At 39.8% G+C, this 26,071-nt stretch overlaps 2 protein-coding genes across 4 annotated transcripts in view; one reads left to right on the forward strand and one right to left on the reverse strand.

Annotated features, from left to right (window-relative positions):
- The first annotated feature begins 1,229 nt into the window (after nt 1–1,229).
- LOC129702174 (tumor necrosis factor ligand superfamily member 10-like) lies at nt 1,230–11,640 on the forward strand. 2 transcript variants are annotated; one of them, XM_055643791.1, is made up of 5 exons: nt 1,230–1,506; nt 5,344–5,484; nt 6,873–6,918; nt 8,673–8,753; nt 10,912–11,640. In XM_055643791.1, the coding sequence occupies exons 1-5, from the start codon at nt 1,492–1,494 to the stop codon at nt 11,343–11,345; spliced, it is 717 nt and encodes a 238-aa protein (XP_055499766.1). In that variant the 5' UTR covers nt 1,230–1,491; the 3' UTR covers nt 11,346–11,640. The 2 variants fall into 2 exon arrangements, with proteins under 2 accessions (XP_055499766.1, XP_055499765.1); XM_055643790.1 differs by having other exon boundaries at nt 1,232–1,610.
- A 6,948-nt stretch (nt 11,641–18,588) lies between these two features.
- The window catches only part of LOC129702175 (ATP-binding cassette sub-family C member 5-like), a 95,619-nt gene continuing 88,136 nt past the window's right edge, over nt 18,589–26,071 (reverse strand). For both annotated transcript variants that reach the window (XM_055643792.1, XM_055643793.1), the window contains 3 exons: nt 23,320–23,433; nt 22,242–22,406; nt 18,589–19,322 (listed from right to left, as the gene is read on the reverse strand). In XM_055643792.1, the coding sequence (XP_055499767.1) occupies nt 19,203–19,322; nt 22,242–22,406; nt 23,320–23,433 (399 nt within the window). In that variant the 3' untranslated portion in view covers nt 18,589–19,202. The remainder of the gene's footprint in view (nt 19,323–22,241; nt 22,407–23,319; nt 23,434–26,071) is intronic.

Genomic DNA, 26,071 nt, shown 5'->3' on the forward strand with positions numbered 1-26,071 from the left:
CCAGATGGTACAGAATGCAGCTGTTCGTCTCTTGACAGGCACACGAAAGCATGATCATGTTCCTGTTAATATATTGCGGTGAATATAAGTACTGTATTAAAAGAGATATAAATATTTTAAATCCCTAAGGACGAGATCCGATCTCCATGCTTTTAAATTCCATATTGTGGCCAATAAAACAGTGTCCTATCTCCAATCTTAACAACTTCATCTAACTTCCTTCTACTTTCTGGTATCCGTGCATATCTATTCTCCATGGCAAATAACCATTGAGGTGTCGAATTGTTGAACTTTATTCTGAAGTGTTTGTACTTGGGTTTTATGTTTTTTAGATGTTTGGAAGGGTATGTAAGTTATGCGCCTCGTGTTGTTGTAGTTCTGTTGTTCTGCTGTTTTTAGATCTAACTTATGTACATTAGCTTTTTGTTTTTAGATAGCTGTTATAAATTATATTATTATTCAATTGTTTTCTGGTATCCGTGCATATGCATTCCAAATAAAAATTATCTTGAAAATTCTGAAGTGTTACTCTTGGGGAGATGTCAAGGGTAAGAAGTGTTGTAGGTAGATTAACTTATCATTAGTTTTATAGATAGCTGTGCATAAATATGTAAATATGTATTCAATTGTTTACATTTATGTAAGTCAATTTGACAGATTATACATGTGCATTTCCTTTTCAAAGAATTAAAGTTGCATAAATAGCGCGGTTGGAATTTGACTGCACCATGTGGGTGCACTGCTGCATCTGGCACAGTTGGTTCTTTTAGAGTTGACTACCTTCTCTGACGGATGGTCTGTCAGTATTTCTGTTGCATAAAAAAACCTGCGTGCATTACATTCTCCATTAACATCTCTTCATTAATAACGTTGATGCAGATGTTATTAGACTCATGCAAGCAAGGAACTCCTGGGCATTGAACTGCTTACGATTAAGTCCTGAATTTACACAGCACTGAGCAACAGATGTCAGTACTGGATAATGCATTTCGTTGATTCTAGCTTGCGTAGATTTATTTTGATTTACCACGTAAAATAATTTCGAAAATCGTATTTTATTCTGTATTTATATAAAGGGATTCTACATATTTTTTTATGTCACATGTAAGTTATATGTTTTAAGTTATAAGTATGTGCTTTAAATCACTCAGGCATTATATTGCTTTGCAATGAAATATATACCACATGTTCAGTGATTCCAGAAGTACATCTCCAAGTGAAGTAACCGTGTAAGTGGCTAATACCACACAGAGTGAGTGAGGCCGCACCCAGGAAACATCTTCCACTGTGAAAAAAGCTCGAAGATCAGTCAGTGCCGAATCCCTTCCGCGCTGGTTTGGTGTTTACCGATCGCTACTGCAGTTTGTCTGTTTATTCGTATTTCCACCAAAATGAGTTAATAGTGCTGTAGTCAACAGCAGCCGGTAAAGAAAATGTCCTCAACTCAACCAGTGGTTTACAATTACCTAAAACCAAAACTCCCCGCAACTCATGCGGATGTTAAAGGTAAAAAATGGAACTTCGCTGCGTTCGTGCTGGGATTTGCAGTTTTGGCAGAAATGTTTGCAACAGTCTACTATTTCTGTCACCTCACCGGCCAGATTGACATGGTAAGCTCAAGGGTAGGGGTCGCGTTACCAGTAAGGTGTACGAAATACACTGAGTAACCGCGTAACCGGTTGTGGGTGAGAAACCATTGTACTTTCATAAATTATGAGAAACCATTGCATTTTAAAGTAAGAATGTTTTGTAAATTTAATTAATACAGGGTTGGCATTTTCAAAAAATTAAAAATGAGTAGTTCTGAAACTCAAAAACATGGAAATTGATTCGACAAATCTGCAGGAAATGCTTTTGCTTGGAAACCTCGCTGCTCGCCGACACAAGTACTAACATTTATTTTAAGTTAAATATGTTTTTTTATTGTGGAGTTTCTACATAAGGCAAGAATCATTGAGAAATTAAATGTTAAACTTTTTTTTGCTCAATAAATAAGTTGTTTTTTAAAGAATTCTCCAGAAACTCAAGGTCAGGAAAGGGTGGGATTCGGGGAATTCTAATTCCTGAATTTGCTCCACCCATCGTAGTCATTTTGTATCGATGAAATCCTGCGTCTCCTTAGGAACAATGGTAGTGAGACCCAGAGAAAAGGCACGAAGTGGTCATGCAACATCTCTGGAGAATATGGATAGATGACGTTTCGTGTCGCGATCCTTCCACAGCGCTGGTACTGGAGAAAGACCCGAGTGGAAGAGGCGATATTGTCCCAGTTTTAAAATCCACATGCACAGTCCAATCGACGCCCTCGTCTTGATTTACACGTGTGAATTCATTCAAACCCGGAATCATAGTTCAAGCCAGTGAAATTAAATTGATGTCTCATTTTATTGAAATTCAAGCTCTGGTACTATTTAAGCTGTGAGAGAAGTTAACATGTCAGCAACATTGCAGGCTCCGTACATTCTCATTGGTACATTTATGCTGCATCTTTCAATCAAAACAACATTTTGCACATCCATATATGCACGTCCTGCCTGGATTTTCCCAGCAGCTTGCCACAGGAGAGAGAAAACCCCAGACGAGGCCAACTGTCCTCATTCCCACCGTGCCCTGTTGAAGGAAATCCCCAGCCTCCAGCAGCCGCGGCGCCATCAAGCCGACTGAGATTGCATTTAATAAATAGCTCAAGAACAGGAAACAAAGACGAAATCTTCAATTTGTTTTAAACATTTGTAAACGTTAACAAAGTCGAGGTCTGAAATAAACCTAGTTAATGTAGAGCTTACTGTTCATAGATTTTATATAATGTTCACACTTTGGGGCTGGGTAATTATGACCTCATACCAAGCTAGTAAGTCACATGCCCTCTCCAAAGTCTCCATATCCTTCCTGTAATGGGGTACTCAGAACCTGTATTTAGGGTGGCACAGTGGCATAGCTGGCTGAGCTGCTACCTCACAGTGCCAGATATCCCAGTTTGATCCTGACCTCTGTGGAGTTTTCACGTTCTCGTTGTGAACACGTGGGCTTTCTTCAGGTACTCTAGTAGTATATTGTGCTCCTGCATCCTAAGGATTTGCTTGTTGGTAGATTTATTGACATCTGTAAAATTGTCCATAATATACAGGGCGTGGATGACAAAGTGGGTAACATAGTACCAGTGTAAATAGGCGATCGATGATGAGCATGGACTTGATAGTTGAAGAGCTTGTTTCCATCTGTATCTCCAACTAAATTAAACTAAACTGCAAACAATACTCAGAATGAGGCTTACCTAACGTTTTAAATAAAGCTGCAATGTGACTTCCTGCTTTTTGTGCTCAATGTCCTGATCGATAAAACCAAGCATACCATACACTTTCTTCACCACTGCATGTACCCGTGTTGCCACTTTCAGGGAACTATGGGCTTGGACCCCAAGATCCCTCTGTATATCACTTCTGTTAAGGTTCTTGCTGTATACTTTACCCTTATTCAACCGCTTTTGTCCGGTAAATTCCATCAGCCATTTCTCTGCCAATATCTTTAACTGATTAATATCCCACTGTATCATTTGACAGCCTTTGTTACTGTCTGCAACTTGGTGTTATGTGCAAACTTACTAACCAATCCATCTACATTTGCCTCCAAGCAATTTATATAAAATCACAAACAATAGTTTATAATTTATATAAAATCACAAACGTCATATGTCGTTGTGAATGCCATTGGTGACAGACCTCCAGCCTGAAGAACACCCCTCAACCACTACCCACTGTCTATTATGAGTAAGTAATTTCTGAATTCCTTCTAGTCTTTGGCCAAGGCATGATGAGACACATCGCATTCGTCCCCACTGCAATCCTAACCCTTTCTCACTTCTGACAATGCTTCCGCTCTCTACAAGGGATCACAGTGAAATGGTTAATTCTACTGCACATGGAGTCATAGAACAACACAGAATCTTCAGCTCAACTTGTCCATAATGATCATGGTGCCTTTCTGACAGAATAATTTGCCTGCATTTGGCCCATATCCCACTAAACCTTTCCTATCCACAATTTTGTCCAAATATATTTTAAACATTGTAATTGTACTTGTCTCTACAACTTCCTTTGACAGCTCATTGCATACTGTATGCCCAAAACCTCCTGTGTGAAAAACAGTCCTTTAAATCTTGTCCCCTCATATTAAACTAATGCCCTCTAATTGTAGACTCCTCTACCCTTGGAAAAGATTATCTATCTCACAGGCCCTCGTCATTTGCCTCAATACCCATGCCTCCCCGTGGTTATTGTCAATACACTATCACAACCATCTCCTGAATAGTCGGATTAGCATAAAACATAGCTATTCTCTACCACCTCCTAAGATTATCCCCACTCAGCAGGCAGTGAAGAAAGCGAATGGCATGTTGGCCTTTATAACAAGAGGAATCGAATATAGGAACAAAGAGGTCCCTCTGCAGTTGTACAGAGCCCTAGTGAGACCACATCTGGAGTATTGTGTGCAGTTTTGGTCCCCTAATTTGAGGAAGGACATTATTGCTATTGAGGGAGTGCAGCATAGGTTTACAAGGTTAATTTCCAAGGTTATATGCTGAGAGAATGGAGCATCTGGGCTTGTACACTCTGGAGTTTAGAAGGATGAGAGGGCATCTCGTTGAAACATATAAGATTGTTAAGGGCTTGGACACACTAGAGGCAGGAAACATGTTCCCGATGTTGGGGGAGTCCAGAACCAGGGGTCACAGTTTAAGAATAAGGAGTAAGCCATTTAGAACGGAGACGAGGAAACATTTTTTCTCACAGAGAGTGGTGAGTCTGTGGAATTCTCTGCCTCAGATGGCGGTGGAGGCAGGTTCTCTGGATGCTTTCAAGAGAGAGCTAGCGAGCTCTTAAAAATAGCAGAGTCAGGGGATATGAGGTAAGGCAGGAACGGGGTACTGATTGGGGATGATCAGCCATGATCACATTGAATGGCAGTGCTGGCTTGAAGGGTCAAATGGCCTTCTCCTGCACCTATTGTCTATTGTCATCTAACCATGTTACACTTACAGCTTGCTACATGCTATTAAATAGCGCAGCATAGTCTTCATTAAGAGTCATTAGATCCTCATGTGTGCCTTGTTCACCAATACATCCATCCCGCTTACACTCCACATGTTAGTCAAGTAAGTTTTTGAATGGTCCTCTGGTTCTTGTCAGCATCTGACTTCTACCACAAGCCATAATGTAGATGTTCCTGTACTTGAAGGTTTCATCACTACCAAGCACCAGAAATCATTTGATTGGCAGGAAGAAAAGAGGAATAAAAATAAAACTGCACAAATACCACGAATGCTCCCATCTTTTCCAAAAACAGATACAGCAAAAATTGAATTATCCGGGACAGTGCCTCCAGTATATGAACTCCTACATTGATGACACCGGGGGGAGTGTGATGACCAATGTGGATCCTTTGTGTGACAGCTGGCTTGAGAATATTCGAGTTCTAATAAATCAGGTAAACTATGTTAATTTTCATCCTTGTATTTAGAGCATTCTATGACTGAATAATTGCCTTTGTAGGAATTTGCTTTAGTTTGTTCTTAATAATGGTTAAAGTGACTGAAAATTTAAAAAAGCTATAGGTAATATGTGTATGCAGAGGATCTTTAATGTAAATGGGGCGGCACAGTGGAGCAGCGGTAGAATTGCTGCCTTACAGCTCTTGCAGTGCCAGAGACGCGGGCTTGATACCGACTACGGGTGCTGTCTGTACGGAGTTTGTACGTTCTTCTAGTGTCCGGGTGGGTTTTCTCCAAGATCTTCGATTTCCTCCCACACTCCAAGGACGTACAGGTTTGTAGGTTAATTGGCTTGGGGTTGTGTACTTGGTATAAGTGTAAATTGTCCCTAGACTGTGAAGGATAGTGTTAATGGGCGGGGATCGCTGGTCGGCACAAACTCGGTGGGCCAAAGGGCCTGTCTCACGCTGTATCTCTAAACTAAATCTAAACTAAAAACTAAACTAAATAAGCATCCCCAAGCAATTAACAAATAGGTGTAAATGTAAGGTTGTTTAGTCACGAGGCAGGTGAGTTTAATGAGCTTTGGAGAGTTTGTGGTAGGGAGAAAGGGAGAGAGAACACTTGAGATCCAGAATTACAGTTCAGATGGTCAGATAAAAGTAGCAGAGGCTTTTGCCATCATTTCAAGAAAAAAGGAACTATTATACGCTGGGTTTAAGAGGGAACTGCAGATGCTGGAGAATCGAAGGTTACACAAAAAAGCTGGAGAAACTCAGCGGGTGCAGCAGCATTTATGGAGCGAAGGAAATAGGCAACGTTTCGGGCCGAAACCCTTCTTCAGACTATTATACGCTGGATTGAAAGTATGAGAAAAATTTAATAAAGATATTTGCTGAATGAGGATGGGTCAGATAATGAACAGTAATGTGGACAATGATCTTTAAGGGTTAAACCTGGGCAAATTATTGAGGACAGAGCTGATGCGACACACGTTTAGGTGTACTTCATAACATGTACTGTTTCTTGAAAACTCCGTCCAAGTAATAAATTGGAATGAGATCAGTACGAAAGCCATTTCAGCTGACTTAACGCATCTTTTCTGATTAATGTTAAATCTTCCCATTGTCGTGTCCAAAAACAAGAGTATATTTCTTATTGTGAATCTGTTTATTTGCAGAAAGTCCAGTTTGAAAAACCCTGAATTTAATGTAAATTACAATTATATTTTCAGAGTAACCAATGACACTCACTGGCTATTTCTGTTTAATCCCTTAAATTCAAACACACTGGCAAATTATTAAGTAAAAAATAAAATAACTTGCCTTTTATTTTCAACAGCTTAGAATTGAAATGGTTTAATGTTTATTTCATTGCTTTTCAGCGTCTGAGATCTGATGCGAAAAATTTGATATACAAGGAATTGGAGGGTGAGATGTGCTGAATTTAAGGCAACATTATTCAATTTAATTTTGGAGATGTCTTGGGGGCTGATATGAAATCTGTTTGATATGGAAAATACAGCAGTGAATTAGTCTGCAACTGCCTAGGCTTTACATTTGGTCTTGGTTTTCCTGTCAGTGTAAACAAACCACAAACATTTGCAAAACAGCCAGACTAGCTCAGTTCCCATTTCCCAAACTCTATATTAAAAGTGCTGAATCCAGAGAATCCCAGCACAAAGCCAAGATCAGATATTTTCCAATACACTAAAGAGAGAATGAACAGTTAGCTGATCCACCTAGTAAAATAATAACCATAACCATATAACCATATAACAATTACAGCATGGAAACAGGCCATCTCGGCCCTTCTAGTCCGTGCCGAACACTTATTCTCCCCTAGTCCCATCTACCTGCACTCAGACCATAACCCTCCATTCCTTTCCCGTCCATATTACTATCCAATTTATTTTTAAATGATAAAATCGAACCTGCCTCCACCACCTCCACTGGAAGCTCATTCCACACAGCTACCACTCTCTGAGTAAAGAAGTTCCCCCTCATGTTACCCCTCAACTTCTGTCCCTTAATTCTCAAGTCATGTCCTCTTGTTTGAATCTTCCCTACTCTCAATGGGAAAAGCTTATCCACGTCAACTCTGTCTATCCCTCTCATCATTTTAAAGACCTCTATCAAGTCCCCCCTTGACCTTCTGCGCTCCAAAGAATAAAGACCTAATTTGTTCAACCTTTCTCTGTAACTTAGTTGCTGAAACCTAGGCAACATTCTAGTAAATCTCCTCTGTAGTCTCTCTATTTTGTTGACATCCTTCCTATAATTAGGCGACCAAAATTGTACACCATACTCCAGAATTGGCCTCACCAATGCCTTGTACAATTTTAACATTACATCCCAACTTCTATACTCAAATAGAGCCACTCAATAAGAAACAAACTCCATGCTCCAACCTGTCCATGCTGACTAAGATACCCCATTTTTAGCTAGTCCCATTTGCCTATGTTGGGCGCATAAACCCCAAACCCTTTCCCATCATGTGCCCTTCCAAATGTCTTTTAAATGTTGCTATTGTACCTGCCTCAAATAATTCCTCTGGCAGCTCATTCCATATACTCACCAACTTTTGTGTGCAAATGTTGTCTCTCATGTTCTGATTAAATCTTTCCCCTCTCACCTTAAACCTATGCCTTTTTGTTCTTGATTTGCCTACCCTGCTATAAAGGCTGTGTGCAATCACCCTGTGCTATGCCCCCTCAAGATTTTACAAACTCTGTAAGATCACTCCTCAATCTCCTGCACTTCAAGGAAGAATTTCCTAGCCTACCGAACCTCTCCCTATAGTTCAGGCCCTATAGTCTTGGCAACATATAACCATATAACCATATAACAATTACAGCACGGAAAGGCCATCTCGGCCCTCCATGCCGAACAATCCCTTAGTCCCAGGCAATAATTTCCTAGCCTACTGAACCATCTCCTATCCAATATTTTTAAATTACCAATGGCCTCCACCACTATAGTCTTGGCACCATCCTGCGTAATCCCCCTCATCCCTGTAATTCTGAAACTCCTCGGAAATCTTCCCTGTACTCTTCCCGCCTTATGTGCAAAGGAGAATCACAGTTGAGGATACTGAGTTGAAAATAAATGGGAAGAGTCACTGTTTTGTAGATTCAGTTTTTTTTGTAAAGATAAATGAACGTACACAATCATTTTTATTTCAGCACAAAATGCAACATTCGTGAGTCCTGGAAAACCAGCTATCCATTTAATTGCACAGCACCGGAACAAACCTCCAAATTATGGTAAAGAAAGCTTTCCATTTTTTTAAATAATGCTCTTTTTTATATTTGTCTGGCAGCAACGAGTTGTTTGGTGCATCATTTTTAGAGTGAGCCAACGTTACTACACGTTCCTGGGTTTGGTAAATCATTGAGGTTACATTGATAATTTCACAAACAGCACAAGAACAACTGCAGTAAGAAAGGTTTGCCTAATAAATTGGATTTCACTCCATTTTGCTGAGCTAAACATGTGGTGCTTGTGGCATCTATGTCCAATTGATCTGCGACAATAAAATATATCTCCCCAGTGGATTACACCAAGAAGCTCCATACAGATTTATGTCTTGTGGCCTTGTTGATATATGGATTTGACCTAGAATTCAATACTTGTGATTAGTTTAGCTTTACAGCTCTGTAGAGAATTTTCCAGATAGCCAAGAACAAAGCAATCCCTCCATACATTCTAACAAATGTTGCCAAGTTATCTTCCCATAGCATTTTTTTACTAGAGACCTAGGAACTAGGCACGTTATAAAAAGTAATTTGTCTGTCATGCTTTTCTAATTCATTGCATTTCTGTAACAATTAAAAATAGAAATGGACTTCCTGGAATGCAAACTATTGATAACGATTCCTCTTAATCAGTCTCCACATTCCAGAGTGTTTACAATGCAAAGAAGACAATAAAATCGAAACAGGATGGAAATTATGGGTAGACACTGGCACACTCGATATATTTCTGTTAGAGATTATATTTAAAAAAGAATACACCCATAGATTTGGGAAGAATAAATATCGGCACAGAATTTTCTATCACTTTTGCCACTTTTAAAAGGCAAAACTATTAGCAACCTCTGATGCCCATATTCAGGTGCCGAAATCCAGGGTTGTTAACAGTGAATCGCATTTTCTTCCATTAGTCATAATATTGCAGTACTTACGGATAAAATCTACACAAAATCACCAATTTGGGCATCATGCAAAAGTCTGATGGAGAAGCTATGGTTATCGTGAAAACTTAGGTTGAGATTTAACATCCGAATGTTTGTGCATTTCCAATGGTTATTTTCATGTGAAGTGGTCTTACTTGAATATCTTTATTAACAAGTAAAATCTAAGGCACAGCTTTTGTTAAATTCTATTTAAATTAACAGGATGTCAATTTTGTTCTTGGCACTGAGTCATAGCACAGAGATTATGTTTGAATTTCTGCTGCAATACCTCATCGGGCCTGGAAATGTATGTTTTATGTAGTCTTATTCCTGAGAATATTATCGCTGCAATTTCCCCTTTTCTTTTAGTCTCTCCACCCTATCTCTATCTTTACAGTGATTCAAATGTGATTTTTTTAATTTCTTGTTTTAAACGTATTGGATTGCATTTTGTGTGAATTCCACAGTTTGATCTTTTGAGGAACAACATTTTCTTACCCTGAAAAAATACTTGTATACCCCGGCAATTATATACGTTGACAGATTGCTGGAAGTCCCCTCTGACACACCTATAAAAATCTGTGGGCAAATGTCCAGGAGTGAATGGTAGACTCATTTTCATCACTTATCAGAGCAAAATCTAGCCATTAACTTAATATGGTAAAAACAGTTTTGTCCTTTCAAGAATTGTTCTTCTGACTTGGTATGAGAAATATCTTGATTTTAACTCTTTTTTAAAAGAAATTTTGTTAGAAGTAAGTACAATCATGTGGTACCACAGTACCTAATACTTATTGACATATTACATTTCATATACAACTTCTTATTTTTAATTTAATAATAAAACAGGAGTAAGGAAGAAACGAGTAGAAAAAGAGAGATTATCATAGAGTGGTGCGTGAAATAGTAAGATAGCTCGAAAGAAGAAAGAAGTACGCGAAAAGAGAGAGAGATAGAAAAGAAGAAGTAAAAAGAGAAAGAGGAAGAAACGAAGTAGAAAAAAAAGAGATTGAAAGCGATATACCTATTTAATGTTCTTGGCCACCTGTCACCTGATTCTGAAACATTTGATTTCTATGGTTGTGTTGCACCATATGCTTGTAAGAAGTCAATAAAAGGAGACCAAATCACTAAGAATTGGTCTGCTTTACCTGCTAGGAGGACTCGCATTTCTTCAAGATATGCCGTTTCCGACATATTTGAAATAAAATTTGATTTTAACTCTGTGTACCTTTTTATTTTGACAGCCCCACATTATATTAATCATACAGACGGTCATGATATACTCTATTGGAAAGATATAAAAGGATTTACCGTTCACCAGGGTGCCATGAAGTACCACCATATAGGAATCACCATTCCCAAGGATGGCATCTACTACATATACTCCCAGGTTCATTTCCAGCATATACGCAAACTGGACATCCAGGATCAACATTACAATTTATTTCTACAATACCTTTATAAGATGTCCATGTATTATAATGGACCTATTCTTTTAACTAAAGCTATTTTTACTAAATGTTGGTCAAAAGAGGCCAGATTTGATATATACACAAGTTTTCAAGGAGCCCTCTTTGAACTGCAACAAGGAGACAAACTATTCATCGAAGTAACAAATGTAAATACTATGGATATTAATGAAGAGTCAACATATTTTGGTGGTTTTATGGTATTTTAAGATGTAATTATTAAAACCTGTAATGGCGGCCACCTATTGTGAATATCATGCAATTAATTGTATTAATTTGGGATTACAACAAATCTTTTGGTTTAGATTTAACCCCAAGAAATTATTTCAGCCTCGTGAAAAGACAAATACAATTTTTTTGTAATACTACTATTTACAGCAATTCCTTCAATGCTAATGTGAAGAATAAACATGATTTGACTAAAAAATGGCACACGGAAGTGTTACGCACAGAATGCATGTCACACATCGACGTCTGACGTGAATAAATGGGCTGTCAATGGTTTAGTTTAGTTCTATTTATTATTGTCAGGTGTACCAATATATTGAAAAGCTTGTTCTGCACGCTATCCAGTCAAATCGTGCTACACATCAGTACAATCACATGTTAAAAAGTGAAACGATTGTAAGTAGTTGTTCTCCTGAGACAGCACACCAAGTTGCTACGTTCCAGTGCCTATTTGCGACATTCAAGTCTCAGTCTTTGAAATGTCTAATTTTGTATTTAGGAGATATGCAACTTCTTTTTTCTTACATTAAGGCCTGCTGATCTGTCAGGAATAGGAGTAGAATTAGGCCATGGCCCATCTAGTCTACTCCACCATTCAATTATGGCTGATCTATCTCTCCCTCCTGACCGCATTCTTCTGCCTTCTCCCCATCGCCTCTGCCACCTGTACTAATCAAGAATCTATCTATCGCTGCCATAAAAATATCCACTGACCTGGCCTCCACAGCCTTCTGTGGCAAAGAATTCCGAAGATTCACCACCCTCTGACTAAAGAAATCTCTCCTCATCTCCCTCCTACGTCCTTTAATTCTGAGGCTATGAGCTCTAGTCCTGGACTCTCCCATGAGTGGAAACATCCTCTCCACATCCACTCTATACAAGCCTTTCACTATTCTGTAGGTTTCAATGAGGTCCCCCCCTCATTCTTCTAAACTCCAGCGAGTACAAGCCCAGTGCCTACAAACGCTCATTATATGTTAACCTACTCATTCCTGGGGTCATTCTTGTAAATCTCCTCTGCACCCTCTCCAGAGCCAGCACACCCTTCCTCAGATATGGTGCCCAAAATTGCTCACAATATTCCACACTCCATATTACCAGCACCTTATAGAACCTCAACATTACATCTCTGTTTGTGTATACAAGCCCTCTTGAAATAAATGCTGGCGTGGAGTTTGCTTTCTTTACTACCAATTCGACTTGCAGATTAACTTTTTTGAAATCCTACACCAGCACTCCCAAGTCCCTTTGCACCTTCAATTTCTGGATTCCCACCCCATTTAGAAAATAGTCCACGCCTTTATCCCTGATACCAAAACGCATGACTCCATACCTTGCTACACTATATTCGATCTGCCACTTCTCTGCCCACTCTCCCAACCTGTCCAAGTCCTTCTGCAGAGTCCCTGCTTTCTCTACACTACCTGCCTCTCCACCTATTTTCGTATTATCCGCAAAGCCTTCAATCTCTTCGTCCAAATCATGAAGATTTCACTTTTTAACATTGTATACAACGTGAAGAGTAGCGGCCCCAGCACCGACCCTTGCGGAACTCCACTAGTCACTGGCAGCCAACCAGAAAAAGCCCCCATTATTGCCACTCTTTGACTTCTGCCATCCAGCTACTCTGCTATCCATGCTTGTATCTGCCCTTTGATATCATGGGCTCTCATCTTCCTAAGCAACCTTACATGGGCACCTTATCAAAGGGTTTCTGAAAATCTTCGTAAACAACATCTACACGCTCCTTTGTTAGTCCTGCTATTTTCTTCAAAGAATTCCAGAAAATTTGCAAAGCAAGACCTCCTCTTCACAAAGCCATGTTGACTTTGACCTATTTTATCGTGAACTTCTAAGTACTCCGTAAACTCATCCTTTATAATGGGCTCTAAAATCTTAACAAACACCAAAGTCAGACTAACCGGCCTATAGTTCCCACCATTCTGCTTTGTTCCCTGTTAGTGCAGCGGGCCAATATTGGCAATTTTCCAATCATCTGAGACCGCCCCTAACTCTAGTGTAGGGTTGTAGGGTTTGGCCTGGGCCAGCGTAATGCTGTTGGTTAATTGTGAATCATGGAGAAATTCTGAGTTTATAAATGAAACGGGTAGTAATGAGTGTTGGGTGTTCACTGCATTTCCTCTTTTCATGAGGGAAGAGTTGTTACCTGCATATTTATAAGGACAAAACAAAACTAAAACACAGCTTTTGTTAACTCCTGTTTCAATTAACATGGTATTCATTTGTTCATGATGCTGAATCATCAGCTGATGAAACAGTTAAGCTTCCAGGTTGGAAACCTTGAACTCGAAAATCCCCTGCATCACTAACAATTTATTTTCAGTTGCTCATTGCTAGCCCAGTGACCATTTTAATAGTGGGCCCACAGCTGCAAAATTCAACATCGCCCAAGACCCAAGATGGAAGCTAAAGGCCTTTTCTAACTGTACTGTACCAGTGCAGACCAAGCAAATAGGTTATTCCCATAAATGTTATGATACTCCAGGAAAAAAATAATCTTTGTGCATGTGGCAGAAAAAAGGCAGTGCTATGCATCCACATTTCTTGGGCCTCTTCTTTGTCCATTGAACCCAAAACAAACATACACTTAACAGACCAAGATCTGCATTAAAATTAAGATGGCATTTATCTGCTGCAAATGAGATTTACCAGATGCTGCCTGGATTAAAGGATATTAGCAATACGAGCAAGTTGAACAAACGTTTTTTTTTCCTCTGGAGCGTCAGAAGTTAAAGGGAGACCTAATAAAAGTAAATATAATTATGAGAGGCAATGATAGAGTGTAGTCCGAACTTTTTATCCAGGTGAAATTTTCAAAGAATATAGGACATCTCTTAAAGGTCAAAGGGGAAAGGTGGATGTGCAGGGCAAGTGTTCTATACAGAGAACACCGAGTGCCTGCAAAGCTTTACTAGGGTATGGTCACAGAAGCAGATACAATAGCTGCGTTTACGAGGCTTTTCGATAGGCACTTAGATATGCAGAGAATGGACGGATATGCATCACATGCCCGCAGAGGGGATTGGTTTAACTTGGCACCATGTTTGGCAAAGCCATTGTGGGACAAAGGGCCTTTACATGTGCTGCACTGGTTTATGTTCCATATTCACTCAGGGTGCTTGGATCATTGAGATTTTGTTTTAGTCAGAATTCAGAACATAATGGGCATGATGTGCCATGTGAAGAACTTAATAATTTGCATAATGTGTGGGTGAGATACAAATGCTTTGGGAAGTAGAATCAAATGATGCCAAGACATCTGCACATTGAACTGGCAATCAGACCCTTGTGTTAGGAAAGACCAGACAATCAGCACGGGAGCACCTCAAGGCTGCGTGCTCAGCCCCCTGTTGTACTCACTCTATACCCATGACTGCGTAGCCAACCACAGTGCGAACTCCATCATCAAGTTCGCTGACGACACCACTGTTGTGGGACGTATCACTGAAGGGGATGAGTCAGAGTACAGAAGAGAGATCGAGCAACTGTCCATATGGTGCCAGCGCAATAACCTGGCCCTCAACACCAGCAAAACCAAGGAACTGATTGTGGACTTTGGAAGGAGTAGGAGGGGGACCCACAGCCCCATTTATATCAACGGGTCGATGGTTGAAAGGGTCAAGAACTTCAAATTCCTGGGCATGCACATCTCTGAAGATCTTTCCTGGTCCGAGAACACTAACACAATTATCAAAAAAGCTCATCAGCGCCTCTACTTCCTGAGAAGATTACGGAGAGTCGGTTTGTCAAGGAAGACTCTCTCTAACTTCTACAGGTGTACAGTAGAGAGCATGCTGACCGGTTGCATCGTAGCTTGGTTTGGCAATTTGAGCGCCCTGGAGAGGAAAAGACTACAAAAAGTAGTAAACACTGCCCAGTCCATCATCGGCTCTGACCTTCCTTCCATCGAGGGGATTTATCGCAGTCGCTGCCTCAAAAAGGCTGGCAGTATCATCAAAGACCCACACCATCCTGGCCACACACTCATCTCCCTGCTACCTTCAGGTAGAAGGTACAGGAGCCTGAAGTGCAACAACCAGGTTCAGGAATAGCTACTTCCCCACAGCCATCAGGCTATTAAACCTGGCTCGGACAAAACTCATTATTAATAACCACCTTCTGCTATTTGCACTTTATCAGTTTATTTATTCATGTGTGTATATATTTATATCATGGTATATGGACACATTTATCTATTTTGTAGTAAATGCCTACTATTTTCTGTGTGCTTAAGCAAAGCAAGAATTTCATTGTCCTATACAGGGACACATGACGATAAACTCACTTGAACTTGAACTTTAAATCTATCATTTCAGATTTTGAAGAAAAAACCTTGGATTTTTACTTCTTCCACACAGTTAGTCTCATGATTGTGGAAATACATCTAATTCCATATTCATAAATTTCCTCTGCATTATCTCCCATCCATCCGCTGCTTTCCTATGGTATGGCCAGCACTATATACAGAACACGAGGTCTTTTCTAATTAGCATTTACAGTTCCCTCATAACTGCTCTGCCTTTTTACCTATGCCTTGGCAAATAAAATAAAGTTACCTATATTCCTTTTTAATCACTTTATTGACCACTTCAGCAACTTTTAAGACCTGTGGGAGTACACTCCTCCACTCTGTTCTTCCTCCACATTATTTTCAATACTTTTATTTATTATGTTTTCAATTGTTGCACTGCTCCAAATGTATTACTTCACATTTCTTGGGATTGAATTCCATTTTTGCATCTTCGTCCGATTGATATATTTATTTTTCTTTCTGTGATCCGAAAACCTACCACCTCTCTGTAAACCACATGGTCAGCCTTCAGCAGCTTTTCCAGCTGTATTGCTTTGGGAAACTAAATGCTGCAATAGAAGGTTTTTTTCAACATTATTGCCAGGGGACCAGAGCAGCAGTATTGTGACTGCATAATTATAATCAAGAAACTAATCATAGTTATGAATTAACATGAGATTTTATCATGTTAAATCACACACCACGTATTATTACCAATCTTTAAAAATGATAATGGATTTCCACAACAAATTAATAAGAGTCATTAAAGCAAACCTGTGCAACATAAGTGGCATTTCTGAAGGATGTACTTATTTAGATCATTTCATTGATTTTAAATGTCTGAATTGTAGAGTTCTGCAAGAAGAAATAGCCATCAGTATGGTATAAAAATAACTTTATTGTTTTGGAAGTTCCATTTTACATCCAAAAGTATTTGATTATGTTAACACATGTTTTACAACTTTACAAATGGAACCCGAGAAGATTAAAGGTCTAGCCGCAAACATTTATAAAAAGACTCAATTTTTTATGAAGCTGTGAAGCACGAGTTGTGATGAATGTTTTACTGTCCATTACTGGAACAGGGACAGTATTTTTAGATTTTGTACTTGGGATTCTAAATAACTCCTCATAAATACCTTTAAAACAACACTAGTACGCAATCCCTTTGACAATTTTAAGCATGTCATTGCAGCTAAAAACATAAAACAAATGAATATTGTGCATTTCAGCAAAATTCACCTCATAACCACTCACACAGAAGTACAATGCATAAAGGTTATCATTGTGAAGTCTGCAGAATTCTTATTTATCAAATCAGGGTAGACTCTGGTCGAATGGCTACATTTATACTGTCAAAACTAAATGCATTTTATTCAACATTACCAAAACACCTGTTTCTTATGATTTAGAATAACTAATGTGCTAATCAAGTTTGTTTTAATGTTTGGGCATAGCGCCATGGGTCATGTTATAAGATATCAGTAAGAAATGTGAGGAACTGAAAATAAATTAGGTGTAGCTTCTAGTTTAACCAAACATAGGTCGTAACCGTCAGCAGACTGTTTGCAGAGACGAATATTCATGTCAGTCTTGAGGTTGAAGAACTGAAGCCTAGTTTTCACGAGATTTTCCAAATCTCTGCGAATGTTTTACAGAATATCATCAGAAAACTGGGAAAAGTGCAAATGTTCATTTAAGTGTGTACTCTCTTCTTGGGGTCATTAGTAAATTTACAACTGGAGGTTGCCATAAGCACACCAAACATTCTAGGTAAATGCCTTCAAGCATTTGTTAACTTTCTGAGTACCAGTCACATAGTGTTTTTTATACAGAGTGCAACAATTCTGAAATTGAACAGATGAACTGTCACTCTTTTTAACTACGGTAATCTCTTTCACCTCAGGATATAGTGAAGGTATCTAGGAAAATATAATACTGACAAAATAGGTGATTTCTTCTTTTTCCCCACCGTAAAGTTATTTTTAATACATGTCCATTAATACAATAAAAGCTAGTTTTAAAAAAAAAATCATTATAATAGGATCTGTACCCTTTGGGTTTAAATACAAATGCTGATTGTATCAGAGAATGTGTGTTTACATATCACTGATGTTAATGTATTCACAAAATACTAAATGTTTAACCTAATCTTCCAGAAAAATAAGAATAAAATAAAGAACATTTCATAAAAGATAGAAATGTCACCTTGTAACATTTCATAAAAGTTCCCTGGTCCTCAAAGATCATTGATCGTATGGTTCTGATCCTGTCAGCATGTATACAGCCATGACAGTCCTGCTTAAGATTTTCAAAGCATCTCAGAGACTTAAAAAAAACCCTGGATATTGCATCTGATAAATATATATATATATATTCTGGTTATTGACTATGGATGGCCATTAAAAAAATCACATTTTGAGTTTGAAATTAATATGCTGTGCATTATTAAACCCTTTAATATTTCTGAATTGCCTTGAAACTATTCAAAAGCTTACTGTAGCTTATCATTCTAAATACAGTAATAATATTGAAAATGTTAATCCACTGACATCTATAATCTGTTTAGAAGAATCTGATAGTGAGTGAATACATGATTGGCAGTTAGATCTGTGACACTATTCAGATCGTAATTTGCACATTGACCAATGGTACACTCAATGGACCAAGACACTGGTGAGCTGGTTCTCATCTGAACATATTTTATTTTCATAGTGGAGTGTAAAATATGTGAAATATTGATGTCTGCTCTGAGAAAGATTATGGGATCTAATCTTCAATGGTATGAACTACATCTTACATTGATGGGGTAAAAATGAATTATCTGCTGCCCCAGTAAATGGGTTCAAGTGAACAGTGCAGCAATACTGTGTGATATAAAATAACAAAAGATCTATTGATGATGGCACAAAATTGTATTGAAAAAATATCCCTATTCTATTGAACCAAAATTAGGAAGGGTAAATAAATATAAGGGGAAAGAAAATGCATTTCTAATGATATATACGACAGTCCTTTATTCCAGGTTTTCCTTAAACAGCCCATTAATTTATTCACTTCTGATATACTGTTTCATAAGTATGTATTTGCCATTCATTATTTTGTGTTTAGAGATTAGCTTTTGGGAAGGAGCAGTTCTTCACAAAGGATGTTAAAAGGATGCTTTGGTTTATAAAGTAAAAAGCAATCCATCGACTTAACAGTAAATATTTTATAATTGTGAACAGAATAGTTCAAATTCCAAGCACCAAACCTCGACATAAAGCATCCCTGAACAAATTTATCTGTGTACATTTCATCACGTATTCCCCTTTTAAAGGAATAACCACTATTGAAATTACTTGATGAATTATGGTGCCTCCAAGAGATAATAAATAATGTATGCATGAGTGACATTTTACTTGAAATACTTTATCCATCCACAAAGCATCCTGATGTTTTTCTTAACTTATTATGATGAAGGTCCCTCAGAGCTGAATCATAATTGAGCCAGAAACAGTTTGGTGAATTGTTCCTTGGTTGCTGATCATGGAGATACGCTGCTAGATGACGGAGCCACTATTTTGTTTTCCACTGAGCTAAGCATTGCATAGAATCTTGAATTGTCATTGGAGAGTAGCACACTGGGGCTGTCAAATTCAGCAATCTAATAAATAGAGAAAATATATTTCAATGTTAACAGTTGCATGTTGTAAAGACTGCCATTAGAAATCAACGTATAATCTCAATTGTAAATAACTTTCCCATTCTCTTTAAAACCTTTCAAAATCCTTTTTAATTGAAGATTCATAGTTCCCTGAACACATTGTGCTCGGGCAAATTTGGACAAATTTGTGAGAATCTCATGTGTCTGACTAAAGCAGCCTATCCTCATATGTGAATATTTGGGGCAAGGTTGGTTGGTTATTTAAGAGTTAGGAAATGTTTTGCTATTTAGTTCTTTACATCCCTTTTACTCTGGATATTTTTGTTTCTGTAGAGAAACATCCAGGTTTAGTGTAGAATGCCAACAAATGCAGGGGATTTCCAACAGAAAAACACTAAATCATGGGAACATCTGCTGAACCTGTCAACTTCCTGCCTGGCAGATCCACCCTGCCTGTCTTCATTCCTTCTACAGTATATATAGGTGCCAAGACTTCCTCTGTTACCCATTTTGTAAAAAAATATTGTTTAATAAACATTGGATACTTCAAGGAAAACCGACATAAATGTATTAAGAAGGAAATAGAGCATTTTATTAATGGAAGACTTGAAACATGGTGACAGGCTATTTGATTCATTGAGTCCATATTAACCATCAAGCACCCATTTACACTCATCTGATAATCATTCCATTTTATTTTCCCCATATTCCCGTCAACTCTCCCCAGATTCTGCACACAGTGGGAACAATATACAGGTGCTAATTAACCTACCAACCCACAGGTGTCAATTAACCTAGGAACCCTCATAAAGCACAGACACAGGCCCTTCTGCCCAATTTGTCTGACTGACCCAGATACTCCATCTACGCTTGCTCCACCTGCCAACATTTGCCCCATATCACTCTATATCTATCCTATCCATGTACCTGTCCAAATGTATTTTACATTTTGGTATAGTACCTGCCTCAACTATCTTCTCTGCCAACTCATTCCATATACCTAGCACCCTCTGTGTGCAAAAGTTGCTTCTCAGGTTCCAACTAAATCTTGTCTCTGTCGATTTAACCTTCATGAAAGTAGATTAGAGCAGCTGAAGAAAATCTGCACAATCGTTTACTGGGTGTGCCACTGTGCTGCTCCATACTGCTAATTACTGGTGGAACTGGTTGAGATTTGAGTGAAGGCATGGGTGGAGGTTTGAGTGAAGGCAAGCGTGAAATGGTCAGAGCAAAGATCCTATAGCAAGCAAGATAGATCACTCGACGAAAAATACATAGTACGGTCATGGGCAGATTCATGGGTAATTTTCGGCCCCATTTCCGTAACCGGCTTCAAACCAAAGATCCTATAAGATACTAGTGCGGAGACGGAAGCCGTTTACGGAAACATCCTCGTAAAAATAAAAGTTATTTGGGAAAAATCATCTCCTCATTTTCAGAATTATAATTTATTAACACAAACTGTTCCCCCGCAACGCTGATTACACTGCGAGTCGGGTTGGTCCGGGTCGGGTTACTGAAATGGATGAAAAAAAAGGCCCACGTTCCGCTCCGTTGCATACTACACGTCAGCCCATTGCATTTAGAAGGAGTGGTCTATCTTGCTTGCTATAGGATCTTTGGGTCAGAGTGTATGGCCTACTTCTGTGTTGCACATTGTAAGTGAAATTGCTCAGGGCAATGAACAAGAAACCTGTTTTGTTGTGTGTGTTTGTCATTCCTCTACTGGATTATTCTTTTCCTCAAGAATTGGCAGAGGGACAACATACTGGATCTTATTTTAAATCTCGACTATTGACTATCAAACATGTTTATTAACTTTTAAATGAAAAATACACTGAAGCCAGATAACCCTATTTGTACTGCAATATTAATGGTGGGGCTATCAATGCCTGCTTGATTATAGGGTAATTTTGATAGCAACTATGAATATCAGCGTGCCCACTAAATATAGAAATGCAGAAGTTGGTCTGCTCCACCAGTGTTGCAGTTTTTTCCAACTGACATGACTTTGAAAGTCTGCAATTTGTGCACTTGCCAACTAGGATCTCTTAAAATCTGTGACCTGCCTATATACAGATGTATGGACAGGAAGAAACTCTATTTCCAATCAGTTGCCTTGCATATTAAATTCTTTTACCATTTCCTAAGAACTGAATTTTTTAGCTTAACCAATGACTTTTTGCGGGTCCTAAATAGATTACATTTTAAGATTAAACTTATTTATTTCAACAATTCAAGCAAATAAATACTCAAGAACAGCTGTCGGGAATTTGTTGGATGTCCAAGGGTAACTAACATTCAGTTAAAATGTGGCATGATTTACCTGGACGAGAAAGGTTTTAAACACTCTGAATGGTGACTGACTTGAAAGCTGTAGAGATGAAACTAAAATATCTTCCATTTGGTCGTGGGGCATTTTGATTCATCCACTTATCAGTGGGTGGTACAGTGGCACAGCAGTAAAGTTGCTGCCTTACAGGGCCAGAGACCTGGGTTTGATACTGACTATGATCTCTGTCTGTATGAAATTTGTACGTTCTCCCTGTGAATGCATGGGATTTCTCCGGGTGCTCCACTTACCTCCCTCACTCCAAAGACAAACAGGTTTGTAGGTTAATTGGCTTCTGTGAAAATGTAATTTGGCTCTAGTGTGTAGGATAGTGCAGGTGTACGGGGTGATCACTGGTCGACACGGACCCGGTGGGCCGAAGGACCTGTTTCCGTACTGTATGTCTAAAGTCTAAAGTGCTCTAAGCAACTTCAACCAAAGAAGAGGGTTTTTTCACTACAAGAACCTTGTGTTTGTCTTTCCATTGATAGCTTTAAATAAAAAATAGCATTTTAAAAAGTCAGTTTTCAGTCTCTAATATCTGATCTAGTTGTTAAGCGTAACTTGGCCAAGCAATAGTATCTTACCTCTCCCTGGTCCATCACCATTATCCTGTCACAGTTCAAAACTGTGTGAAGACGATGTGCTACGATCAGCATTGTACAATTGGAAAAAACCTCCTGAATGGTCTTGTGAATCAATACGTCAGTATCAGTGTCAATGGCAGCTGTGGCTTCATCCAGCAATAAAATCTAATTTGAAGAAGTACATTTCAAAATTGCAGATCTGAACAGTTTAACATGAGCAAGCAGGGAAAAAAAGTATGAAAACGAAAGTGTTTGCACCTTATGCTCACCCTGATTTTGTTTTAAAACCAGTCAGCCTTGTTGAGAGATGGAAGTTATGGTGAAACAAATTAACTGAAGAAAATTCCAGGAAACTTGGTTTCCCTCTGCCCAAATACAAGGTAGTCAATGAATTTACTAAGATCAAGGTGACATGCCATTCATAACTATACACCTTTCATATGCAGCTGTGAAGGCTGCAGTTAGAAACTTATCATCCTGTTGTTTTTTCAATGCTGTTAATACGTTTTCATTATTTGCATGAGCTGACAAGTCAATGAAAGGAATCTAGTTTTGTGCTCACATAATGTGATTCAAGTCAGAAACATCTGCTTGAAGTCCAAAGTAATCGATGGGTCCCCCTAAACTTGTAAAGCACTTCTTTGCTTGATGGGACAAACTTTTAATTGGCATTTAGTTCCAGATAGCAAATGTAAATCGATTTTGGATATGACAACTTGTCCACCAATCCAAATTCATGACATTCTTCATTCCCTCAGTCTAGTTGACTCTCTAACCTATTCATGCTATGTACAAGAACCCTCTCAGTTAATTTCATATTTCCATTACCCTTAATCTTACCTATAACATGTTCATACAATCAAACATTTGAAATGACATTATTTGAAATTACCTTTACTTTAAAACATATGTAGCTTTCTTGGTTGTTATTTACTATATCCTGACAAAAGATCATGAAGAATTCTGAAATATCAAAACTTTAGATTCCAAAGCCCGCTATCTCTTGGTATTTTTACCTTCTAAGTCATTTGTTCTCCAATGGTGAATGCTGCAAAATAATACCGTCTAAAATTGTTACCTTGCTGTGTTGAAGAAGAGCCCGTGCCACGCACAACAACTGCCGTTCACCCACTGAAAAATTCTCTCCATTTTCCATGACCTCAAAATCAAGTTTCTCATTCAGCTGTGAAATCTGTAAAAATCCATATGTTCAACAATATTGTCAATTAATATCTGGAAATTGTAAATTCAGCTTCATTCTCACAAACTATTTTTGGTAAATTTTCAATTCCTTCAGTATTTAGTTTGGTTTGGTTTAGTTTAGTTTAGAGATACAGTGAGGAAACAGACCCTTCGGCCCACCGAGTCCACGCCGACCAGCGATCTCTGCACATCAACGCTATCCTACACACACTGGGGACAATTTACAATTATACCAAGCCAATTAACTTACAAATCTGTACGTCTTTAGATTGTGGGAGGAAACCGGAAATCCCAGAGAAAACCTACGCAGGTCATGAGGAGAATGTTCAAACAACGTACATACAAGCACGTGTAGTCAGAATCGAACCCGGGACTCTGGCTCTTTAAGGCAGCAACTGTGCCACTGCACCACCGTGCCGTGTTGAGTATGATTGATGTTAATTTTGTAGAATGTCAGTATCTATTATGTTTAGGGTAAGGATAGCAGTGGTTAAATTCTGAGTAAAATTCCTCTTTTCTGTCCAATAATACAACTTCTCTAGTTGTTATATTTCTTAACTTAATCTGCAAAGAGTCTTCTCAGTAGAAATCATAAACTTGTCCAAAAAAAGTTTACTCAGTATATAATATTTGCTTTACTTTATGCAGAAGAATTTATAAGGAGCTGCCAACAAATAGAGAAACACAGCATGACAATGTAAGTCGATAGGTTCTAAGTATTCAGGTATAAATAATTATCACTGAGAAATGTATTGCTTTTTTTTTTTTAATTGAGCTGTTCCCGATTCCAGGGTTATATAAAAGAAAATTTAACTAAAGCATAGTAATAAATCTTGTTTCTTGCAAGAAAGATAAATAGCCTGTCACTGGAATACAAAGAGAAAACCTAAGAAATCAATTACATAAAACAAGTGATCGTGTGATTTGAATGACAAAACCATGTAGTCCAATTTATTATTGAAGTTGATCAAATTTCTTTCATTCAGATCTTAGTGGAATAAAACCATAACAGGAACATCACAAAGTATGGTCAACAAAAATATATACAAAACTAGACCAAGTGCAGACCCATTGGGTCTGTTCCCCCAATGTGCGGTTGTGGGGGGGGGAGGCGGCACGCAGCGCCACACACACTAACTATCCCCCCGCACTCACGCTAATTACCCCCTTGATATTATATTAATATTATTAATTTGCTCCTTTTACCCCATAACCACCCTATCTACTGACGCATAGCCCCCAACTTGCAGTCACATCTAGAGAGGGGGGAGGCGGGCGGAGGTAGAGAGTGACGGCAGAGAGAGAAGGAGCAGAGGCAGAGAGAGAGACGGAGACACAGAGAGAGAGGGCAAGAGGGATAGGGATGTGGAGAGGAGGATAAGGGGAAGGGGGGGGAGGAGCAGGGGAAAGGTGGGGGAGGAGGGGGGAGGAGAGAGAGAGGGTGAGAGTGAGGGGGGAAAGAGAGGGGGGGCTGAGAGGGGGGTGAGGTGGGGGGGAGAGGGGGGGGGCGGGAGGAGGGGGGAGGGGGAGGGAGGAGGGGAGGGGGTTCTGGGGAGGGAGGGGGGGGGGGAGGAGTGGGTGGGGGAGGGGATGGAGGGGGGGGGGAGGGGAGAGAGGGGGATGGAGGGGGGGGGAGAGAGGGAGGAGGGGAGGGGGAGAGGGGGGGAGGGGGGGGGAGGGGGGGGAGGAGGGGGGGGGGGGAGGAGGGGGGGAGGGGGGGGGGGGGGGGAGAGGGGGGGGGAGGGGGAGGGGGGGGGGGAGGGGGGGAGGGGGGGGAGGAGGGAGGGGAGGGGGGGAGGGAGGGGGGGGGGAGGGGGGGGAGGAGGGGGGGGGGGGGGGGGGGGAGGGGGAGGGGGGGGGGGATGGAAGGGGGGGGGGGGGGGGGGGAGGAGGGGGGGGGGGGAGGGGGGGGAGGGGGGGGGGGAGGGGGGGGGGAGAGGGAGGGGAGGAGAGGGGGGGAGGAGAGGGGAGGAGGGGGGGGGAGGTAGAGTGAGAGGGGAGCAGAGCGGAGCCGAGAGGGGAGGAGAGGGGGGGAGGGGGGAGGAGGAGGGGGGGGGAGGGGGGGAGAGGGGGGGAGAGGGGAACCTAAAAAACATTTTAGAACCAAAAAAAAAGACACATTCTGCAAGCATTGTAGAACCAAAAGAGACCCTTTTTGCAAACATTTTATAACCAATAAACACTTTTTGCAAACATTTTATAACCAATAGACACATTCTGCAAGCGTTTTAGAACCAATAAGGACACTTACATTTGAGTAGACATGTGTTCAGTGTTATTCACAGCTCAGAGAAACGTGACCCTCTGCCTTCCTCCAGCTTGCAGACACTGATTGAGGCACACCACTTCCTGGTTTTATAGTCCCTCCCCCTGCCGTCAGCAGGGGCAGCAGAGAGAATGGGGAATTTTGTAAAATCATTAATATCTCTGTCATTTTTCATCGACGGGAAAAATCCTCGGCACACATATGGCGGAGGGGGGCTCTGAGCAAGGTGACCAAAAATGGCAGCCGTAGGTGGCGGCGTTCTTTCGGAAATCGCAGCACAGATGGCCAAAACCGGTCAAGAACAGACTTTTAGTAATATAGATATTCCTTCACAGGTTTCAGCGGTGATTTGATCCAGCAA

The sequence above is a fragment of the Leucoraja erinacea genome, chromosome 12 (genome assembly GCF_028641065.1).
Source record: "Leucoraja erinacea ecotype New England chromosome 12, Leri_hhj_1, whole genome shotgun sequence".
NCBI lineage: Eukaryota > Metazoa > Chordata > Chondrichthyes > Rajiformes > Rajidae > Leucoraja > Leucoraja erinaceus.